Below are 24,025 nucleotides of genomic sequence, written 5' to 3' on the forward strand. Positions count from 1 at the left end.
GAAAACATGTTTCTGCAATACATGTACTTGTACGAGAACAAATAATCGACCTGTTTATAAATTTCGGTCAGAGATTAAGGAAATTCTAGTCAACAACTTTTTGTCTGAGTTAATTCATGCAACACGCGTTTTAAAGGCATTCCCTTTTTCTTCATGCAACACGCGTTTACAAGGCATTCCCTTTTTTCTTAAAAAAGCAAATAGTGTAAAATAGTAATGCTCTTTGAAATCTTTTTTTGTTTTAGTATATCATTTATTTATTCTTATTGATTTATATGTCTGTGTTCATTTTTTAACCTCGCCACACTTTTACCTTATTAAGTTCAGCATATTTACGGATCCAACATTTGAAGGCTTATATAAGTTAAATAAACAACGAAAACTTATCTAGCGTCAACAACCAGATTGAAACTCATTTCCAGGTTTCAGGTATTTACGAACTCTTTAACTAATGAGACATATTTCAATCACTCCAAAGAAAATTTGCCACCCGGATCCTCAAGATTTAAGATTAATAATTCGTGTATAAGAAAAGCCAAGAGGCTCCCCTTCAAGGACGTAAGATAGATAAAACTTTTCCATGACGCTGTGTAAGGGCAACTAATCATTAAACAAAAATCTATGTGTCCCGAAAGATAAAGTTCGGAATCTTTTCTTTTCACTCTGGAACCATGGGAAAGGTAAGACATCCGGGCATTTTTTATTTTTTTCATATTAACCTCTAAATTATAATTTTCAAATAGTATAGTATCTTTATTAATAAGTGAAGAAAAGATAATATATTCTATAAATGATTTGTTATTTTCCTTTTACTTTAAGACAGTACCAATATGATTAATATTATTTATATAAAATTTTGTTTATTCAATTAGAAATAGTATTTATGATAACGCGAGAAACTGATAAATTATATTTTGTCACGTTTGAATCGAATGAATGAAAAGAAATTTTACGATAGAACTAATGCCATTCACAAATTCAATCATTGATTTCTTAACTTTATAAAGGACTTGCAAAATAAAAAGATAAGACTACAATACTAAGCGCCAAAATCACTGATAACCCATATAATAATGATAATGTTAAAATTGTCTTTTAATATTGACGAAACAAAAATAAAGCTAAACAATATTTAACCTATAGCTGTACAATGTAACCTATGGAAGTGCAACCCGAGTATAAATCCCAATAACCGAAAATTATACCATAGCTATCCATGGTATAATTTTCACAATTATACCATGGTTTTGTTGTATAAGGAATTCAAAAGAAAAAAATGTCAAGACCTGGCCGCGTCCGCCCGAATTTATTTTATAGAAACAACAAAGTTAGTGTGGGGCCACTAAGCTAAACTGCCCGCTTTGCACCAGCTGAAATAAATGATTGCTTAGGGTGGGAATCGAACCCACATACACCAACTCTGTTGTCCTATATTTTAAATGAACCAAGATTGGCTCTTAGAACAAACATTTTTTTTTTAAAATATGTTGATTTTCGGTTTATATTAAATGGTAAACTTTCTATAGGCTCCACTGTACAGCTACATTTACATGAATCACAACTTACCGTTTGTTTGGCTAGGCGGATTAGTTTTTAAGTGACTTGGGGGGGGGGGGGGGCTTTTAAAGAACTTTAAATATGGTAAACAAATAACCTATTTAATAATATTTTCAAATGTTGGCATGCTTTACCCCACCCCCACTTTAAAAGTTTTTGATCCACACCCGGTTAATAAAACATTGCTGACATCTATACTTTTCATGAGGCTATTCTCTATGTTTGACCGTTAAAATTAGATAGTGTTTGTTTACCCTAAACAGATTTAAGATATACTGATTCCAGCTCTAAATAAACGATTTCTATTTTTTTTTAATTATATCGTCGCATGTCAATGAATTTAATCGAGAATATTTTGAAATCCCATTTAATTACTGTACGACATGGCCAAGGGTGGATAGGACCTTTATCGGGACTCCGGGATCGGGTGTTTTTAACCCCGGTGTCCGGGAATTCTTTTTTTTTTCGAATTTCGGGACCTCGGGATTTCGTGTTTTTTAAGCCCGGCATTTCGGGATTTCGTGTTTTAAAGGCCGGGATTGCGGGATCAGGACTTCTCCACCCTCCCTCATGAACTTCTGGTTTAAAGTTAAAAGTGGAATAATTCATACAAACTCTCAGACAGATTCTTGTAAAATTAATTTCCTCAAAATCATTAATATAAAAAATTAAAACATTTCGAACATTTTGAAAACAAATAATAAAATTATAAAAAAACCTACCTTTTGCAGTTCAATTGTACGTAAGTTTGGGAGTGCAGCAATCTTCCAAAATCTCAGAAATCTGTACTAGAAAGTTCTTGTGTCCTTATCCAGAACATCTTCAACAGTTTTTTCGTCACCACTGTAAAGATGCATCCATCGCTGTCGAAAAGTCTTTTCAAACTGAATACCCGCTGTTTCTGAAGCTCGCGCTAGTTTTAAAAAGTAGGCGGAGCCTTAAGTGTAAGGTCCGAAAAGGGTTATTTTACAGATTCTTAATAAACCATTTCGATGTTAACAAACAAAAATATATGAAATACACAATTTTTAACAGCGAAAGATACAATAGGTTAAAACAGATATTTCATATTTTTTGGAAAGTTTTGTGGTGTTTCGTAAATTATACCATAGTTTTTGTTAAAACCCCTCGGCAACCTCACTCGACTTCGTCTCGTGAGGTTTTTGCCGGGGGTTTCAACAAAAGCTATGGTATAATTTACGAAACACCACAAAACTGTCCAAAAGATATGAAATATCTATAACATATACTACTTATTTTCTTTACAAAATGTCCCTATAGATTTTCAAAAATATATTAGTATAAAGTCTATGCCAGTACAGGGTACCTTTCTGTAGCAACCGAAATATTTTGATCTTCAGAATATCAAATTAATCTTAACATATTTTGTTTGTTTGTTTGTTTACTTATTTATCTATATTTATTCGTTAAATATTTGTTTGGTTTGTTTGACGTTTACTTTGATTATTAGGTATTCATTATTAACTTAAATGTTCACACTGGTTTGATACATTTTTTGTAACTGTATCAGATCCTTAATGATTCATATTTGTATTCCATTTTTTTTTCATTACTTTGTTTTTTTAAACGAGTATATAAAAAAGAAGATGTGGTATGATTGCCAATGAGACAACTATCTACAAAAGACCAAAATGACACAAACATTAACAATTATAGGTCACCGTACGGCCTTCAACAATGAGCAAAGCCCATAACGCATAGTCAGCTATAAAAGGCCCCGATAAGACAATGTAAAACAATTCAAACGAGACAACTAACGGTCTTATTTATGTAAAAAAAATGAAGTATAGTACTTTTATGATAATTTTGTCAAATATGTTTGAAGCGTAATTAAATCATAAAATGCATTGGAAAACATACATATACACGACCATGATGCTTTTAAAGCTCAAACAAGAACAGGCACAGTAATGAAAATAGATTTATAAATTTGTCCGAAAATCCCATTTCGTTGGTTGCGATTTTGATTTACAGATAATATTATAATACACGCATGCATTGCTAACTTTGAGACATTCCTCACATAGAAAAAGTGACTCGATTTCAATGGGTTAAAAAAAAACAATTGAACACAATCAGAGGTGACCTTTTGCAAGGCAAAGTGTCTGCCCCTTTTCAAAAAGTAAAATAACAAAAATATCGAACTCAGAAAAAAAATCAAAACGGAAAGTTCTAAATCAAATGGCAACGTCAAAAGCTCAAACAAATTAAATGAATGGATAGCAACTGACATATTTCTCATTTGAACAGGCATTCTCTAAAGGTGAAAATGTTGGATAAACCTGTTTTTTTTTCGCTAGCTAAACCACTAAGTTAAACTCGTATGACAGTCGCAAACAAATTTCATTGTTTTAACAACAATGTGTAAAGAAAACAAATTATACATTATATGTATAAATGTGAAAATTAGGAGTGCAGTAGTCAACACTGTTATCACCTTAATCAATATAAAAACCACAAATATGTCAACTACAAAAAAACAACAAAAAGGCATATAAAGAAAAAAAATCTATAAACAACTTCAGTACCTAGAATCTAAACTTCGTGCAATGACCGGATATATAAGAACCGAGCCTCATTTCCAATATATATATATATGCCCGAAATAATTGCCACTGAACGGCAAGCACGTTATATTCCATACATTAATACATAGAGTCTCGATAAGTACAAAATGTATCAAATTGGTTTGTAAATATTATATAATTCAAAAATCAAAATAAGAATGAGGGCAAAAAAACTTTTAAAAAACAGCACACTTAATAAAAAAGGTTACAGAAAAGAAAAAGAGAAAACTTAAAACATATTTTTTGTATTGAAATAAAAATGAAGTCGCATTTAATTAATCAATTATAATACTTCAAAAGACATTTGATGTCAATAATTCTGTTGATGCGAACTTATCGTAAATGTTTTGACAAACACACTATCTTAAGTCAACAGGTCATTTATTTTGAAATACAGTTTAATTTTAACAGATTTTTCGGTCGTGGACATGAGTGGCTCGTAGAGATAGTTTATATGAAGACTTTATCTGGATGTACCTGAAAGTTTAAATCAGGTTAATTTAGCACACATTTTTCGATCTTATTTTTCCCCCTGTCCGACATGTTTTGGGTCTAATTTAGTATCTAAATATGTTATGTCTTGACTGTGACTGGCTCGTAGATTGTGTATATGCAGACCTTATTTGGAAAATTTTGGTGTCATCCTTCAGACCTGAAAGTTTAAATCAGGTTAATTGAGCACATAGATTTTAGTTTTGCCCCTGTCCGACATGTTTTTGGTCTAATTTAGCATTAATATGTTATGTCTTGACTATGCATGGCTCATAGATAGTATAAATACATGCAGACTTTATTTAGAAAATTTTGGTGTCAACCTACATGTACCTGAAAGTTTAAATCAGGTTAATGGAGCACATCGATTTTAGTTTTGCCCCTGTCCGACATGTTTTTGGTCTAATTTATCATTAATATGTTATGTTTTGACTATGCATGGCTCATAGATAGTATAAATACATGCAGACTTTATTTGGAAAATTTTGGTGTCACCCTATGTACCTGCAAGTTTAAATCAGGTTAATTGAGCACATGGATTTTAGTTTTGCCCCTGTCCGACATGTTTTTGGTCTTATTTAGCATTAATATGTATGGTCTTGACTATGCATGGCTTATAGATAGTATAAATACATGCAGACTTTATTTGGAAAATTTTGGTGTCACCCTTTGTACCTGAAAGTTTAAATCAGGTTAAATTATATCTTATTTTTGACCCTGTCCGACATGTTTTTGGTATAATTTATTAACTAATAACGACTTGCCTTGACTGCAGCTATGACCTGTTTTAAGCTTTTTAAATACCCGTTTGGAATTTTATCAGGCTATGATAACCTTTCTACGGATACAAGTTCAATAACATCGATTCTGTACTTAAAGTGTTAAAACTATCACCCATTTAACTGTCAAAATTTATAAGTTGAATTTTAATACAAAACATTGTACTAGTAAAAACAAAAAGAGAAGTTCGTATTACGTAATTGTATGAAAATGCACTTATCTAACTTTAAAGGTTCACATGAACTATCTATTTACTTTCACCTACTTTGCAAAGTTGATTTAAAAACGGGAAAAAAATATAAACGTACTACATGTACAAGGGACGATTATGTAACGACATATATCAATGTGTACGAAAATCAGTTTTAATCCTTAATCCAAAGTCACATTACACTGCATATAAAAATCGCATTAAAAGTTCTAAAAAAAAATGACAATGTGTGTTGTACATGTACATGTAGTTATTCGTTCCTTTAAAAAAGTGTATTTGTTTCTATAGAGATATTAGCCAGCACGGTACCTGGCTCACTGACTGCAACACTTGTAAACGCTTACAGTAGCCGAAGTGTGATAGGCCACGATGCCAGGCTACTGAGATATCTCATATCGATTTTAATTTCACGAAATACCCGAAACAAGCATGGGGGTCTAGATGGGTTTTAAATAACCGATAATAATGATCTCAAAATAAAGTATAGAGCTAAATGGGAAATAAAAAAGAAAAAAGCACAAAAATGTTAAAAAAAATATAAAGAATGCATGCTAATAGTATAAGGTTTTAAGTTTATTTTATAGGAAATATGTCTCATGTATATTTCAGGAAGTAGAAAACAGGCATGGAGTAACAAGGTAGAGTTCTTCCTGTCCTGTGTGGGATATGCTGTGGGCTTGGGGAATATGTGGAGATTTCTTTATAAGGTTTTAACTTTATTTTTAGGAAGCATGTCTTATGTACATAATGTATATTTCAGGAAGTAGAAAGACAGGCATGGAGTAACAAGGTAGAGTTCTTTCTGTCCTGTGTGGGATATGCTGTGGGCTTGGGAAATGTGTGGAGATTTCCTTACAAATGTTACAGGAATGGAGGAGGTAATTTTTACGTTTTTCAAGTACAAATTAGTACTGTGGATTCATTATTATTTGTTGTATACCAATTTTCGTGGGTTTCGTAGTTAAAGGTGAACTACGAATTCAAATGTTCAACGAACAATATATTTTCAATAGGCTGTGTATACAGTTATGGGCAAAACCACTTTATCAAATATCCACGAAAATGCAGTTTTCATGAATCCACGAAAATTAATACCCACGAAAATAAATTAATCCACAGTACCTAATTATGATTATGTACTATAATACTACATATACAACGATAAATTTTCAAGTCATAACTGGAATTTATCGTAAACTATCATAATATTGAAATAGAAAAACAATACCCTGTTAAATCTATTACAAAAATATTTAATGCAAAACTAGTGCACATGGTTTAGAAAATTTGATAGTTTTCAAATATCTGTGATGGGCTTAAAAACAATTATTAAAATCTATTTCAAGTTGCAAATGTTGTTTTTAACATTTAATCAAAAACATGTTTTTCTTGAATATATATATATAAAAAAAAAGAAGATGTGGTATGATTGCCAATGAGACAACTGTCCACAACAGACCAAAATGACACAGACATTTACAACTATAGGTCAACGTACGGCCTTTAACAATGAGCAAAACCCATACCGCATAGTCACCCCCGATAAGACAATGTAAAACAATTCATTGTACATTGTAATTGCGAATATTTTTTTTTTTGCCTTTAAAATCTGTCAGACCTGATTTTTTTTTTTTTAACACGATTACCATTTGACTCATCCGCGATTGCGAGCAACATGTTATCCGGCTTTCGATAAACGGGGTTTGACTTAACAAGTGTTTATCACAAAATGAACGAATGGATGGAGAGTTGTCTCATTGGCACTCACACCACATCTTCCTATATCTAATGTCATTTCCATGCATATTGATATTGTTTTTTTTTCCTTTTGCTTCTTTTAGGTGCATTTCTTATTCCATATATTCTTATGTTGGCATTAGTTGGTTTACCATGTTTCTTCCTCGAACTTGCGTTTGGACAGTTTGCATCATTAGGACCATTTACGATATGGAGAGCTAGCCCCATATTCAAAGGTACACAACATTGTATACACGTATAAACGGTTAACAGGAATTCATAAAATATACATAAACGGTTAACGGGAATTAACAAAATAAACATAAACGGTAAAAAGGAATTACCCAAATATACATAAACAGTAAATATGAATTACACAAATAAAGATAAACGGATGACAAGAATTGTACAAAACATTCATAAACGGTTAACAGGAATTACCAAAATATACAAGAACGGTTAACAGGAATAATTATTAAAATATATATAAATGGTAAACAGGAAAAACCAAAATATACATTAACGGATAACAAGAATTACACAAATATGCATACACGGTCAACAAGAATTACCAAAATATACAAAAATGGTTTACAGGAAATACCAAAATATACATAAAGGGTTACGACCATTTGATAAATATGAGTTATTTCTGAATAAAAAATGAATAAATTTTTAGGATACTTATAAAATACAGAAATTACAAATTATTAAACAAAAAACAATTTGTGTTTATCTTTTAAAACAAAACAAAAAGTTATGTCTTATTTTCGAAAGAAAAAAATACGGCCACAAATCTGAATTTTGAGCAAATATACAAAATTTCGACCTCATTTAACTCAAAAAGTAGCACATGAAGGTATATTTTTTATAACATATTTGATTTAATCAGGCAAAACATTGCCTATATGGAAATTTTCTTCAAACTGTAAATACAGGATCAAAACTGTGTCGTATGCCCTTAACAGGAATAACTAATTAAAAATATGCAAAAAATGTTAAAAAGAATTACCAAAATATACAAAAACGGTTAACAGAAATTACCAAAATATACATAAACGGCTAAGAAGAGTTACCAAAATATACATAAATGGTTAACATAATTACCAAAGTACACATTAACGGATAACAAGAATTACACAAATATACGTAAACGGTTAACAGGAATAACTAATTAAAAATATACAAAAAATGTTAACAGGAATTACCAAAATATGCATAAACAGTTAACAGAAATAACATTATTATACATAAGCGGTTAACACGAAATGCCAAAAATAATGGACAGTACACTCGTATAACAAAACAACAACCAACAAGATAGACGCAAAACTAAAAAAACGTAATACCACATGGTCCACGTAGCTTGACTCGGTACAAGCCGAACACGCGATTGGATAAAACCAGTTGCATAAGCACACAATAAGACCAGTTTTACGTGTATGTGCGCTTTACTCTATATGATTAAACCAGTTTTATGCGCGCATAATGCGATAGGGAAAAATCACAAACAGAAATTCGTCTATATTAACAAAACTTCGAATCATGCATAATGGATTTCACATTAATTCTATGATACATAAAGGTTTCATCTTTAAAATCATGAAACAGTAAGATTTCCACATTATTTTGTCAAAACGTAAATTATACCATATTATTTAAGAATTGAATGCTTCTTTTTGTAAATTTATTGGGTGGTAAAAGCGTTGACCGAAGTACATTTTGTGTGCGCTTCATTCTAAAAATGTACGCACGGTCAACGCTTTTACAACCCTATAAAGTTTCAAAAAGAAGTATTCAATACTTATAATTACATTTTTTTTAGCTAAAATCGTGAAAACACGATTTTTATCCATTTTTATTTAATTCACCTGTGCACTTTTTTGTGGGACCTCGTGTCATCATGCATGATAAATGTTATTGTCTGATGCAATTGTTTACGGAATAACATGTTAGCCAATCAGAATAGCGTATTATAATGAAACTTACATCTAATGTAATTATTAGTAACTGTATGACATGTACACATAAAGGTTTCTCGTATATTTTAAAGATACATACAGGTTTCCATATTATTGGTGTGACCCTCAAGGTGTCACAATTATTATTATGATACATACAGGTTTCCATATTATTGTTGTGACACACAAAGGTGTCTCATTTTTTTTTTTATGATACTAACAGGTTTCCATATTATTTTTTATATTTTATAGGAGTTGGTTTTGCCTCCATTGCGTTATCTGTACTTGTGAGCATCTATTACAATGTGATAATAGCCTACTCCTTATTCTACATGCTTGTGACGTTTGTCAGTTTTGATGGCGATGTTCCCTGGGCTACTTGCAATAATCCATGGAACACGCAATTCTGCATCACAGAATCTATCAGAATTACAGAAGATATGAATGAAACACAGAAACTTAACATAACTTTAGGTAAAGTTATTGTGTTATTAATGAAAATTGTATCTACGAACCACGTTTTCTTTTAATGGTACTTTTTACTCAAGAGTCAAAAGATCATCAATATAAAAAAATCAAGAATAATTGTTTTTCTCTTAAAATAATACATTTGTAGTGAGTGTGCCTTTGGTCGCTCAAAACACGTAAGGTTTAATCAGCTGGACACACAGCACAGGTTATCTTCATTTTGTTTTAAGGTAGATTCTTGGTATACCGCCATCTTGGATTGTACTATTGCAGTACACACTCAGTCTAGTTATTTGCCCAAATCTGCAAATGTGTACACTGATTTGCAATTTTATTGGTTAGACTGTTTATATATATTTATATAAAGAAAACTTGCTGATTTATTGCATTTTCCAAAAATATTTAAAGAAAAACTAGTAAACAGTTATGTCTTAGAATCATTTTTATTCAACTAAGCCATTTAAGTGGAGATAACTCTTTTAGTAAATAAAATATACTGGACTGATAGGAAATTGTTTTTAATTTTCTTTGTAGCAAGAAAACAAGTTCGGTGACATCATTTTTAATTTTTAATTTCTTAAAACATATTATAAAACTTATCTTCTCACAATTTATTTTAAAATTCTATGTCATAGATTTTATGCACAAAAATGTGTTTTTTCATTATCATTCTAAGCAAACTTAGGCAATTTCCGACGACTCCTAGCTTAAAAAATAGCACGCTGACCCAACCTTTTTATTATATTTTTGAAAAGAGCATAGTAAAATCTTCATTAGAAACTTGTATCTCGGGAAACATATACCGATGATCTAAATGTACCTTAACTTTAAGGTTTTTACAATATTTTTTGCTGAAGTAAGTTTAGTTAACCCAGATAATCAAATTTAAATTTGAAAACGCTCATTTATATAACCTTAATTTTTACGGATTTTGGAAATTGTTTAGTATGCATACATCTACCAACAAAGGAGTAGGTCCAGTAAGACCTTTTTTTGCAAAATTTACAAAATGTTAAAATGTAAACTTTTAGTTAATTATTGGAAAGACGAATGCTTCTTCTACATAAATATGGGATGTTTTTGACAATACAATGCACATATATCGGGTAATAGCATCATTAAGTCATGCTAAATTACTGAAATCGTCACCATTTTAGCATTTTAGTTAGACGGTTTCCGTCTGAAATGAAAGTGGCCGCATTTGTGTTCATTTATAATATTGAAATGCAAGTTGTATTTGATGATAATACATGACATGTATAAAGGTTTAGGATGAACACGGATGCGACCACTTTCATATTTGACAAAAACCATCTGAAAAGTTAAAAAAAATGGCATATTTGATAGATTTTTTATATTTAAGCTAGAATCGGAGCGTTTTTAATGAGTAAATCCATTAAAATCTTTCACATAAACTAATTGAATCAACTGAAATAGACACTTACGTGTTTAAAAAGTGTCCAAAATCGTTCGCCAGATGAACCTTCTTTGATGAAAGCTATTATTCAACAATATAGATTACTGTCAGTGTTTGTACAATTACAAGTTGTGTTTTTCGTATACAGATATATTAACCTTGGTTGTATACGTCCTTCAATGCAAATTCTTAGGTATAAGCTACATAAAAAGAATACATTTGATATAATTCCATAGTGTTTTTAAAGATTATTGTTTGTCAGCACTATTATGCTATTTCGTGGCGGCAGCTTTTATTAATTTTATTAATTGCGGTAGTTGGAGTGCATCACCAGGCTTCGGTAATTTAATTGACATTCCAAGTAATAACAGGCTATTGGTATACAATCTTATAGATTTTGATTCTGTGTATAAAAAATACAAAGAAAAGTGGTTCTAACTCTCTTCTATAGGAATGCAAATATCATCAGCGCTTTCGGACATGGTTTCTAATGAAGACCAATACTTGGTTTGTCAGCGGTACTCAAATTCGCATCAGGATGACAAGAGTCGAAATTACACTTACAAATCGTATATACATATCTCATCAAACTTCATAGAACGCTTTTATATTTTTGTAGGTCGTATGAATACTACATGTGTGGATAACATTTTAAACATGGGTGGCATGAATTTTACTGACCTGTCCTACAACTTCACACAGACAAATCTATCAACATGCAGCTATGTCGGACGTTACAAACTGCCCAGTGACGAATATTTCAGGTAAATGCCAATAAAAGAGGCTTTTTCGTCTTAAATTAATTTTATTTAATTTCATATATGTTATAATCATTAAGAACAAATCTTACAAATGAATATGCGACTACGGAGAACTTTACAAAATCCAGAGTGACAGATATTTCGAGTCCTGTGCCAGTCAGAGACTCTGCTGCACTTGTATCTATCTTGATTTTAGAAACGTTTAAACAGTCACGTTTCCTATTTAATCAATTAAAATATATAGAAATATTTGAAAATAGTGTAGAATTAAATACCAAAGCGTAAATCAAAGTAAAAAAATGGACCAATATCATCATGATGCCGATAACAGACAAACAAAAGTTCACAAATCGTAGCACAGAAGTCTGAAGATCATGCAAACACTGTGACTTCATTATACACGTTTTATTCAAAATTATCAAGCGGAGAGTTATGTATCAAATCGGTAGCTTTAAGGTAATAATTGCGTTTTTTCTGGCAAATTTTGCTAAATAATGATCATACATGTGCGTAGACGGCACATGCAGTATCTGTATTTCTCTATTGCAATATTTTTGTTTTCAATTTCAGCGGAATTTTGTGTTTGTTTTTCCCCCCTTTTTTCATGACGCTTTCATTTCAGTATTTCTCTAAGAACGTTCAGTACTTGACGTTGTCGTGACAGCCATGGCGACTGGAACTCTCAGTCTAATTTGATATTTGTCTTTCAGTCGGTATGTTTTGAGACTACACGAAGCCACTGATTTTGGAGACGTAGGGGGCATCAGTCTGAAGTTGGCATTAACCTTGCTTCTAGCATGGATATTTGTCTTCTTTGCATTAAAGAATGGAGTGAAATCATCCGGAAAGGTAATGTATGACCATATATCAACCTCCCCTAAACGGTGACGGGTGAACACTATATTAATCATCATTAAACAAATCGTTAGAATTGTTTTGATATTTGTTGTTACGTCATTTCCTGTCACGTGATGAAAATTGCAGACGACTATTGATGTCGTTTATAAGTTTACGAAACAGGTTTTTGAATTTACCACGAACAAATGATGCAACAACAATTCTTAAAATAATTCTCTATAAAGTGATTGTGTATGCTATGCTTTACCTTCTTTTTTATTTACTTATTTTAGATCATATATTTTACGGCTCTTTTCCCTTACGTTGTGTTGGTAATCTTGCTAATAAGAGGACTTACATTGGAAGGATACATGGAAGGAATAAAATTCTACGTCATACCAAAATGGGAGAAACTGGCAACACCGCAGGTATTATTTCAATACATGTAGTTTAACCGTCCAATTCTCATATTTATGAAAGTTCAAAACTTACAACATATAATAAACAGTATGAGAAATACTTCGAAAACACAATGTCATACTCTTGCAGTCTGTATCGCGTTTGTTGGATAATGCAAACACTTTAATGATACAAGAGAAAATATACCGGAAAGGGGTTTTCTTACATTTGGTTTACGTTCACATTTAGATGTCGGAATCAGCAGAAAGAATGCTGTTTTAGCTGTATGTGGAATTTTTGGTCCTGAATGCTCTTCAACTTTGTACTTTATTTGGCCGTTTTAACAAATGTTGATTCAAGCGTCACTGATAAGTCTTTTGTAGTAGAGACTCCAGTCTGGCGTAAATATAAGATTTAAACCCTGGTATCTATGATGAGTTATTTTTACAACTACTGGGTAGATGTCACTGCTGGTGGAGTTTTAATTCCCCGAGAGTATCACCAGCCCAAAAGTCAGCACTTCTGTGTTGACTTGAGTTATCATTTATAATTATAAATTAACAGTTAACAAAAGTTTTGATTTTTAAAATGCTAAGGCTTTTCTAACTCAGGAATATGTTACCTTAGCTGTTTTTGGCAAAACGTTTAGGAATTTTGATCCTGAATGCTCTTCAACTTTGTATTTTATTTGGCCTTTTTAACATTTTTTGATTCGAGCGTCACTGATGAGGCTGTTGTAGACAAAACGTCCACCTGGCGTAAATATTAATTTAAATCCTGGTATCTATGATGAGTTTATTTAGCCTGTGTTTTTTTTAATAAACATTTTTAACAAAGCAAGGATATAAAAATGTATATGCATCTGCAAGTATATTCTGTTTTCTTACAATTTACATTAAATATTATCTTATTGTCTGACTTTTAATGGAGGTTTGGTTGGTCAGTAAATACATTTCACTGGACAAAATTACACAATTGATTCTGAGCCAGTTGAAGCTCGTCTACCGGTGCGAGATTTTCTCACCACACTTACGACCCTTTGATAGCCGTATGCTCTTTGTTTCGTTTGTTGGCTCATTGACACATTCCTCGTTTTAATTCTGAATTCTATTCATATTCAGCCGTTTACTTTTCTTACATTGGCTAGCGGTATAGGGGGAGGGTTGAGATCTCATAAACATGTTCAACCAGCCGCATGTTTGAGTCTGTCCCAAGTCAGGAGCCTCTGGCCTTTGCTAGTTTTATATTATATGTACTTTTAGTTTCTTGTGTAACATTTGGAGTTTAGCATGGCGTTTATTATCACGAAACTAGTATATATTTGTTTAGGGGCTAGCTTAATGACGCTTTTAGGTGCGGGAATTTCTCGCTGCATTGACGACCTGTTGGTGACCTTCTGTTGTTGTCTGTTCTATGGTCGGGTTATTGTCTCTTTGACACATTCCCCATTTCCATTCTCAATTTCAATTTTAGGTATGGGTAGATGCGGCATCACAAATCTTTTATTCGCTTGGACCAGCATTTGGAAGTTTACTCACCATGGCAAGTTATAACCAATTTAAAAACAACTGTTACAGGTAAATGTTATAATTCATTTCTGTAATGACCCCCTTTAGTAAATAACCGTCGAGAGACTATTCAATTTTCAGGTTCAGATTTTAAAGGAGGCACTGTTTATTACCTCATATTTTTGTGAATTTATAGAGCATGCAACTAGCAAATAGTATTTCTCGGAACATGTTAAATACGTTTTAACAACATAATACCAACGGACTCATGTTGTTATTAAGAATGAGAGCAATATAACCACTCCTATTTAGTTTATTAAATCTTTTTGTTCACTAGATTTCGAACAGAAACGTCATTTTTGCCGTTTTCCCTGCTAATCAGCGAGCATTCAACGTATTACAAATATGTAATTTCAGTCGATTTGAAATTCAATTTGTTTAACTTTCATAGACATACTCTTAATTCCTTAATTTAAAGGACAATAAATACGTCTTTGAATTTATTCTAGAGACGCTATATTAGTTGCCGTCATCAATTGTGCGACCAGTGTATTTGCTGGTTTTGTGATTTTTGCTGTGCTCGGATTCATGGCTCACGTGACTAACCAAGAAGTTGGCGATGTAGCAACTGGAGGTAAATAGAATGTCTAGATTGTAATTAATTATTATGGTCTGAATAATTATCATATTATAAGTAAAATGATGCGATTTTTGTTTTATTCTACTTCACAAACGTATAAAGGACTATTCTATACTATTGAATATTATACCAGTATCATTTCTTTACGTCTTTTAGAAACCTATATTGAGAATAACAGAAGATGAAACATAAGACTTAAACATGAAATGGCAATTGAACCAAATTTTGGTCGCATTACAAAGCTTTTGTCGTTACATGTAAGGCATAACAAAGAAAAGGAAGATATTAAGAGTTTCAACGCCGTGCATGACAAGGTTTGCGCTAGGATGATCACGTTGTACATAATTTTACCTTCTGCGAGAATTCAATAAAATTGAGAATGGAAATTGAGAATGTGTCAAAGAGACAACAACCCGACCATAGAACAGACAACAACCGAAGACCACCAATGGGTTTTCAATGCAGCGAGAAACTCCCGCACCCGGAGGCGTCCTTCAGCTGGCCCCTAAACAAATATCTATACTAGTTCAGTGATAATGGACGTCATATTAAACTCCGAATTATACACAAGAAACTAAAATTAAAAATCATACAAGACTAACAAAGGCCAGAGGCTCCTGACTTTGGACAGGCGCAAAAATGCAACCTGTTTGATTTTCTGATTTGTCTCAATATATGCTTGTTTTTATTTTTTCCATTTTGCTTGAAGAAACATTCAATAAATATGGTTCTAATAGATTTGTATCTATGAAAATGAAAACTGATAAACACTACTGTAACATTAAATGTTAGTTTTTAATTTATTTGCAGAGTCTCGAAGTACGACAATCGCGAATTCTGTTACTACTCATATGATTCCGCTAAGCACGATCATATGAACGAACAGCTTTTTATTTAGTATTATTTAATGCGTCAACCCCCACCCCCTTTGTAAAAAAAACCCCAAAAGCTCACAGAAAACATAATCAACAAAAAACAAAAAACAAAGAAAAATAACATAGAACGAAAAAAATTCACTTAGAAGCATTCATATATATGTACGAAAAAGACAAATAAAAACGGCTTTAAAGTGTCTCGATAACTGACCTCTACTTCCGTTTAATATTTACAGGTCCTGGGCTTGTATTTATCGCCTATCCAGAGGGTATTGCCAGAATGCCTTATCCACCAATCTGGGCATTTTTGTTCTTTTTTATGTTGCTTTCACTAGGAATGTCAAGTCAGGTAAGCACAATTATAATATATATTCATAATCTAATTTTTGATAATAATATACGCAGATGTTACACATGTATAATTATACATAAAAAATGGGTGCATGTGCAATGGAAAAAGAATACTTTAAAATGTAGCAGTTTTGGTATTATGGCTTATGAACTATAGTTCCTACGAATCCACGTCTTTGGACTAAAATTTGTCTCATTGGCATTCAAAGATAATTCCAAATATAAAGGTGTTTAAATATCCGTTCCCAATTATCAAATTCAAAAAAAGCTTTAAGAAACCTCCATTTGAATTCGGAAAAAAAGAGGTTTATAATCGTTTCGGTTAAAAAGAGGAAACTTTTAGTTTGAGATATATGCGTGTGGAATACAGTAAACAAATGAGTTGGAGATTTATTTCTTTGGGAAACAGGAAAGTTGAGGTGAAGACAATTTCCTGTGAAAACCAGGAATTCAAAACAGATATGGAGAAAAATGCCAAGTTGAAAAAAGTAAAAGTTGGTCTTTTCAAAAAAAAATTTCGTGTTCCTAAAAAGATGTACATGGAAAAAAAGTCAGACCGAAAAGTCATTGATATTACATAAATGTAAATATTCATTTTCAGTTTGCAATGGTGGAAGCCATCATAAGTGCTTTAGCTGATGAATTCCCTAGTACACTCAGAAAACATAAAGCAAAACTTTGTGCTGCAGTTTGTCTTGTACTGTTCTTGTGTGGCCTGCCTTTAGTAACAAATGTAAGCATATGTTTCGTTTTACATTTATAAAAACAATTTATGTGTTTTTCGTTCTTATGTGTGTATAGTGTGGATATGTATTTCGAGATATGTGTATATTGTAAGTACAAATGTATTTAAGTTTTGTTCTTAAATTCATTTAAATAAATATCTTTATCATGGCATCATTTTATTCTCTCACTTGGTTGTTACGAACTTGTTGCGAAATGTAGATATATTCCCAGATTCTTCTCAATTAGTTTTGATTTATACAAATAAACGCTGCATCTCTTAATGATCAATAATCAGTATACATGTACCAAATGTATTGTTTTCTAGTCTGTAACAGAAATCTTTGTTTCAAATACCTTAATATTAGATATGTTTAGGTTTTGTCTGACAAGTAATGAATAACAAATATTCCCTAGTTGTCTGAATCATTTGACGTATGTTCAAAACACATAACAATTATCGAAGACATTAAACATCAAACCACGATCTGTTGTAATTTAACAACATGTATAGCAGTTACAGGTATATTGGAAGGGCTTATTATAACATTTGAGTAAAACACAGTTCAACACTTTCCCATATTTCCAAATAATCTGTGGCCAAGATAATTATTTCTATTTCTTCGCCTATAATATTGTGTATTTTTACAAATCGATTACATTCTTTACAGGGTGGTATTTGGGTTCTTACTTTAATGGATGACTACTCCGGCAGTTACTCTTTGTTGTTTGTGTGTATGATTGAATTAATTGCTATCACGTGGGTATACGGTAAGTTCTTATAGTCTGTTTTACAGTTAAGGCATCTGAGAATCGGACAAAAAATGAATGGATACCGCGAGACATGGTTGTATAAATACTCATAACCCCAAAAAAACAAATAGACAACAACATTTATAAAAAATACAGAAACGGCAATGAAAAGTCACCAATACTTTACACAGGCGCATGGGGAATGATTCTTTTTCTATTTTATCTGGTTTGAAGGGTACAGAGGAGCAACCTACATAAGATATTGTTATTGTAATATCGTACTGCTTAACATATTAGACAAGTATTGAAACATTTACAGAATGTTTACCAAAACAACAAAAAGAAGGTAAAGGGTAGAGGGCGCATTTCCCTATGCGCCTGTGATACTTAAAAACACTACAGATTTAGCAACACATACATGCACCTCTCTAAAATCAATTTTTAACACCATTGTTTTAAACATGACACATATTATGAAACAGTTTTTAAGATTAAAAGAATTTCTTTTCTTAGATTGAAAGAAGAATTTCATTTCTTATTCTCAAAACTTGTGTATTTATTTGTAGTTTTAAATATGTAATACAAACTTCATAATCTTGCATAATCAAATTTACTTAATCGTTACAGTTAAATGCACATGGTCTGAACTTTCTTACTTTCAGGTCATAATAGATTCTTAGAAGATCTTTACATGATGCTTGGCTTTAAGGTGAACTATTACTGGGTTGCAATGTGGAAGTTTGTTGCTCCTGTTATAATTGTGGTAAGTTGGTGTTTTTGTTATGTTTTGTTTCGTGTCTATATGTGTTTTAAAACATAAATCGTTTTTTAAGACCGTTTAGGACAGTAATGCGATGTAACAGTCACTTAAATATAATGTAATAATAATCAAAATGGCGGGTTTTTCAAATGGAGTAAAAACTGCTTACCCTTTTTGATTAATTCAATGTTTTAACAGGGCTTGCTATGTCCTATTTTCATTTCCATGTCTGTTATTGTTAGGAAAATTGACCTTTTTGGTAATTTTTTCGGTAAATTAGAAATAATAAGTTGCCATCTCCCTAATGCAAAATTGACCTCAGATATATTCTTCCATTCCTCCTTTTGGTCTTGCAGCTCATCATGTTTTGAAGAATTTATACATTTATGGCTTTCGATTAATTAGATTTCAGCGTTCCAAATGGAGGTAAATAAAAAAAACATAAAAAACACATACAGCTTATACATTGTACAGCGTCATTTAAATTTGATATATACAAAACACATCTTATAAATGTTGTTCCCCAGGATTCCATTTCTAGATGGGAAGGACTGAAACCGAAAATAGTAAAGCCAAATGTAGCCAGTAATAATTTCAACCAGTTCCTGTTTTCTGATATATCATTGTAAAAATATTTTATTTATCCAAATGTTATCATATCTTTCGTTTTTATTTCAGCTAATATTGATTGCATCTGGTATACAGTTTTCACCATCAGGATATGGAGACTATGTCTTTCCAACCTGGGTTCAAGGTGTTGGATGGGGACTTGTGTCAATACCAGTTATTCTGCTGCTTGGAACTATGCTTATTCAGCTCATTAGATATGGCGTAAGTCTACACATTACTATTTTTATTTGTAACTTGTGTAAGATGTTCATTAGTTTGTTTCCCGTTTAACTCGTTTTGCATTGTTAACGTGCATAAGCAGCCGAGCGCGAGAGGAGATTACGGTGTTCAATCATCTTCTGTTAAAACAATTGAGCTTACAAATAAAGGGATAACCTAACATTTTAGTAGCCAGCACAGCATGGGCAGGGAAGTAATCTTTTGTTTACTCATCTGCACGTTGGAAAATTATCTTTTCACTTTATTGTGATGACTTACCAAAATGTTGAATACTTTTGATTTAACAAGCTGCTGATTGGAAAACAATGAATTTTCAGCTTTCCAGGCAGTCCATTATTATTCAGCTTATGTTCTGAATATAGAGAGATAAAACGTTGTAGACATATGTGAAATTACTGCAATATGGCTGAAAATGAAAACATGAAAACATGATATAAAATGACTGACAAAAAAAAGAAAAAAAAAAAAGTTTTCACGTGTCAATATCAACAAATAAATACAGGAGAACATATTGAATTAGTAAATCACATGAGTTTTAGCTTCAACAATTGTCGATATATGATTGATTGATTGATTGTTGGTTGCTCAACGTCTAGTAGCAAAATGTTATGCTTGTTTAGGGTGAGAACAAATTAACAAAAAATAGGTAGATATCGTAAAAGATGACGTTTGGGATGATGTATAATTTACTAGAGCTGCAATCATTGTAATAGACTTCTATAAAAGGAACACAGCCCTTGGCCTCTTGTATAAACAAGCAGGGCACCAGTTAAGCTAATGGTTGACAGCAGTAGTGCAATATGTTATTAACAAATATTTAGAACATGCAACATAAATGAAAAAATATTTAAAATAAGCATTGTTTCTTCACTTATTTTAGGGTTTTCGAAATGCCTCCAGACCACAGAAAGACTGGGGCCCAGCTCTACCAGAAAACAGAACAGGTCGATATGCAGATTACTTGGAAGTTGTTTATGAAACAAAAAAAGAACATATACAGAAAAACGGAGTCATTGAAATGGACAAAAACGAACCAAATATTGTAGAACAAATGAAGAAAAGACGAGAAAGCGCTCAGTATAATAAAGGATACGAAATGGACGAAAAACCAGTGGCAGAACAAAATGGACACACCGTGCAATCTGAAGATGATAAATTGTGATTTTGTTTTAATGTAAAGACGATATTTTAACTAAAAGCATACTCTGTACATTTCAACTGATAAAAGATTTGATGATAAATCAATGTTTAGCGAACAAAACATGAATTAACATAAATATTTCTGTAAAAGTCATAATTTTAATGGATAATCTATTTTAAAAGGTTCTTAAAACTTTCAAAACTACGTTAAAAGCCAGACTACAATTTCAAGATTAAGACAAATCACGCTGATATTAAATTGATTGTAAAACAAAAAATTTAACTCACAAAGTTTTAACCACTTAATGAATAATAATAGCATTTAAAATCAAGAAATTGGTAACCTATAAATGTTTTGTAGATAGGTATTTTTAATAAGAAAGAGTTTTTTTTTCAAATTTGAAAATCTTTGGAAGGCTTTAATATCAAGTGCGAGAATAAAGGGAAGATACCACTGTTATTTATTAGCTCTAACTGAAGTTGAGTCTACCCAATATACTATCACGTACTACTTCCGAAGTTCGCCGACGAATTCCGAAGTTTTACGAAGTCATAAATGAAACGATATGTGTAATCAATGCAAGACTTTATGAAGTTTTGTTTGATCTTGGTCCCTTCGGGGTTCTGACCATGACAGAGCACGGGTACAATAATTTAATCATTATGTGTCTTCAAATTTAGTCTGTATTTTTCTATAGGGTTGCTCATTCTTTTTTAAATATGTGTTCTTATTCCTAGTATTACAATGTATTATTATTTCATAATGTTTTTGTCTTTTGCTGCGTCCCCTTTAGATAATGGTTTCAGATAACCATTTGAAGAGGGGTGCTACCAGGGTGTTTATTTACTAAATCCTGATTTTGTTTATTTTTTCCCATTTCCCACATGTTTTCCTTACGTTTCCCTAGATCCCTTTTTGTTTACCCCTATATCATAAACTCATCACATTTCCACCTACTATATTCCACATTCAAAAGCGTTTCATCCCCCTTTGGTATCCAAATGTTTCATGTACAATAAACTGTCTATAAGATGTAAATTGTACAGTGTTCTAAGTTGTACTAAGCACTTTCTAGTCAAACAACATTGGCCAAGTCAATGACTGCAATATTTAATATGATATGAGCGTCACTGGATATGAGTGTCACTGATGAGTCGTATGTAGACGAAACGCGCGTCTGGCGTACTAAAATTGTAATCCTGTTACCTTTGATAACTATTAAATCTTAATAAGATATTTCAAAACATTATTACACACAAATATTGTCTTTATAATGAATATTTACTTTACAACAGATGCATTTAAGGAAAATGTGCATTGTTTGATGCTAAAAGAATATTTTACGGATATTCTAAACACTAGCTGGAAGTATTTAAGACAATATTAGTAGTAAATTATTATAGCAAACACACTGTACTGTACCAGTAATTTGTTTTATTTGTTAATTTTTAATAAATATTTCATGTTTATAGATGACGATGACATTAAAGACTGTATTCAAGATCTGGTTCCATAGAAAATGATTATATTACCAAAAAATTATAAAATTAATGGGTGCAATATTATATGCACTCTTTTGTTGCAAATAAATATCAAAATTTAAAGAATTTCAATTGTTTCTCTTTTTGCTTAAAAAATGTTTTACGATTACGAGCCTGCCAAACTGAATCTTTCTTCATGGGAGAAAAACACAAACACAAATATCATTGTATGAATCATCAGAAAAAAATAAGTAATAACATCGATATGAGGTATTTATAAATGACAGGGCAACACAATAACACAAAAACATGATATTCAGAGATCAGCACAATTGATAAATATCTAAAGATGTGTCTATCCCAAATCGACCGGCATATTTATCATACATTAAGTCTCTGTGGTTGATGAAAGCCGTTGAGTTTCTTTTGGTGTTTTATGTTGTTCGTGTTGTTCAGTGTTTTTGTGTTGTGTAGACTTATATTTCTGTTCGTTGTTGTTTGCTACGGTCTTGTCTGTTGGTCATCGACTATTGATTTTGTATTCGTCTCCTGGTACAAATGTTCGTCTGTCACTTTTATACGAAAGGTTTACGCGGTAATCATTTAATTTACCAGATTCTGTATGTGTCAGAGGTCAAGTAACAAATAAGTACGACGAAAGCAATTGTCTTTATACAAAATTACCGAACTCAATGGCAAATTAGAATAGGGTAGGTCCATAATAACTGCAAATCAAATGCTATCAATCAACGAAAGAAGGGAAAATATTCCATATATCTGACTTAGGCATACATAAAGATTATATATAATAGAGGATTGAACCAGTTGTAGAATAGTTTACCATTATCTATCAAAGCTAGTATATGTTAAGGAACGGACTTGTATATTCTTTGATATTTAAAAAAGAAGGAATAACAAATTGTATCATACTTAAGATTTATTACAAAAGGCACGTAGAATTCAATATTTATAAAATGCAATAACATTATGTAAGTATCGTATTATATCATTTGTTTTTATACACATCACATACAACAAAATATAACAATCAGCACCCATACGTACACACAGTTCCCAGTTTCCTCACTAATTTTAAATCTTCGATGACATTGTAATTTTGGATACAACTCGGAATACCAACACAATTTGAACATTTGTTGTATGGAAACATATTACGTGTCAGTCGAGCATACAAATCAGATTCTTTGTTGTGTAAAATAATGGGAAACTAAAATAAGATAGATTTTTTAAATATTAACAAGCAATTTAGTTTGCATATATTGTTTTTTTTAAGAATGGTCACGGAATTCAGTTGGTATCCCCATAGCTTTATAATATATCGAGGAATATTGTTATTTTCACTCCTGTGTAATTAAATTAGCATGACAGGAGACAGCGTGTTTGTTTTCTGAACCCATTTGTTAAACTGTGTAGTTATAATGTATAAGATGTAATGTCATTTAGAATTTGAATATTTTTTACACTAACATAGGAATAAAACAACACACGTATGTAAATCATCAATGTGCTGCAAAATGTAACATAACATTCAACATCAATGTCCAACGCAGATTTATATCTCCTTAGTTCTCTTTGCAGAAGCACTCTGTGCCACACACATCACACAAAGTTGATTTTTCCAATAATTTTGATGAATAAAATGAGGTCTTTTGTTTACCTGAAATAGAACATAGTACATTTAATCATTGGAAAAAACACCACATACTGGCAAACAG

The 24,025-nt window shown here is 31.7% G+C and overlaps 2 protein-coding genes across 7 annotated transcripts in view; one reads left to right on the top strand and one right to left on the bottom strand.

Annotated features, from left to right (window-relative positions):
- The first annotated feature begins 448 nt into the window (after positions 1 to 448).
- LOC134696311 (sodium-dependent proline transporter-like) lies at positions 449 to 22,415 on the top strand. Its single transcript, XM_063558035.1, has 15 exons — positions 449 to 680; positions 6,389 to 6,506; positions 7,470 to 7,601; positions 9,579 to 9,800; positions 11,831 to 11,975; positions 12,683 to 12,821; positions 13,103 to 13,237; positions 14,682 to 14,785; positions 15,226 to 15,350; positions 16,468 to 16,580; positions 17,184 to 17,315; positions 17,977 to 18,076; positions 18,721 to 18,821; positions 19,497 to 19,649; positions 20,548 to 22,415. The coding sequence occupies exons 1-15, from the start codon at positions 672 to 674 to the stop codon at positions 20,827 to 20,829; spliced, it is 2,010 nt and encodes a 669-aa protein (XP_063414105.1). The 5' UTR covers positions 449 to 671; the 3' UTR covers positions 20,830 to 22,415.
- A 793-nt stretch (positions 22,416 to 23,208) lies between these two features.
- LOC134696310 (CD109 antigen-like) overlaps positions 23,209 to 24,025 on the bottom strand; it is a 53,855-nt gene continuing 53,038 nt past the window's right edge. For all 6 annotated transcript variants that reach the window (XM_063558029.1, XM_063558028.1, XM_063558034.1 and 3 more), the window contains exon 35: positions 23,209 to 23,967. In XM_063558029.1, coding sequence (XP_063414099.1) covers positions 23,873 to 23,967 — 95 coding nt within the window. In that variant the 3' untranslated portion in view covers positions 23,209 to 23,872. The remainder of the gene's footprint in view (positions 23,968 to 24,025) is intronic.

Source organism: Mytilus trossulus, chromosome 14 (assembly GCF_036588685.1).
Source record: "Mytilus trossulus isolate FHL-02 chromosome 14, PNRI_Mtr1.1.1.hap1, whole genome shotgun sequence".
Lineage (NCBI taxonomy): Eukaryota > Metazoa > Mollusca > Bivalvia > Mytilida > Mytilidae > Mytilus > Mytilus trossulus.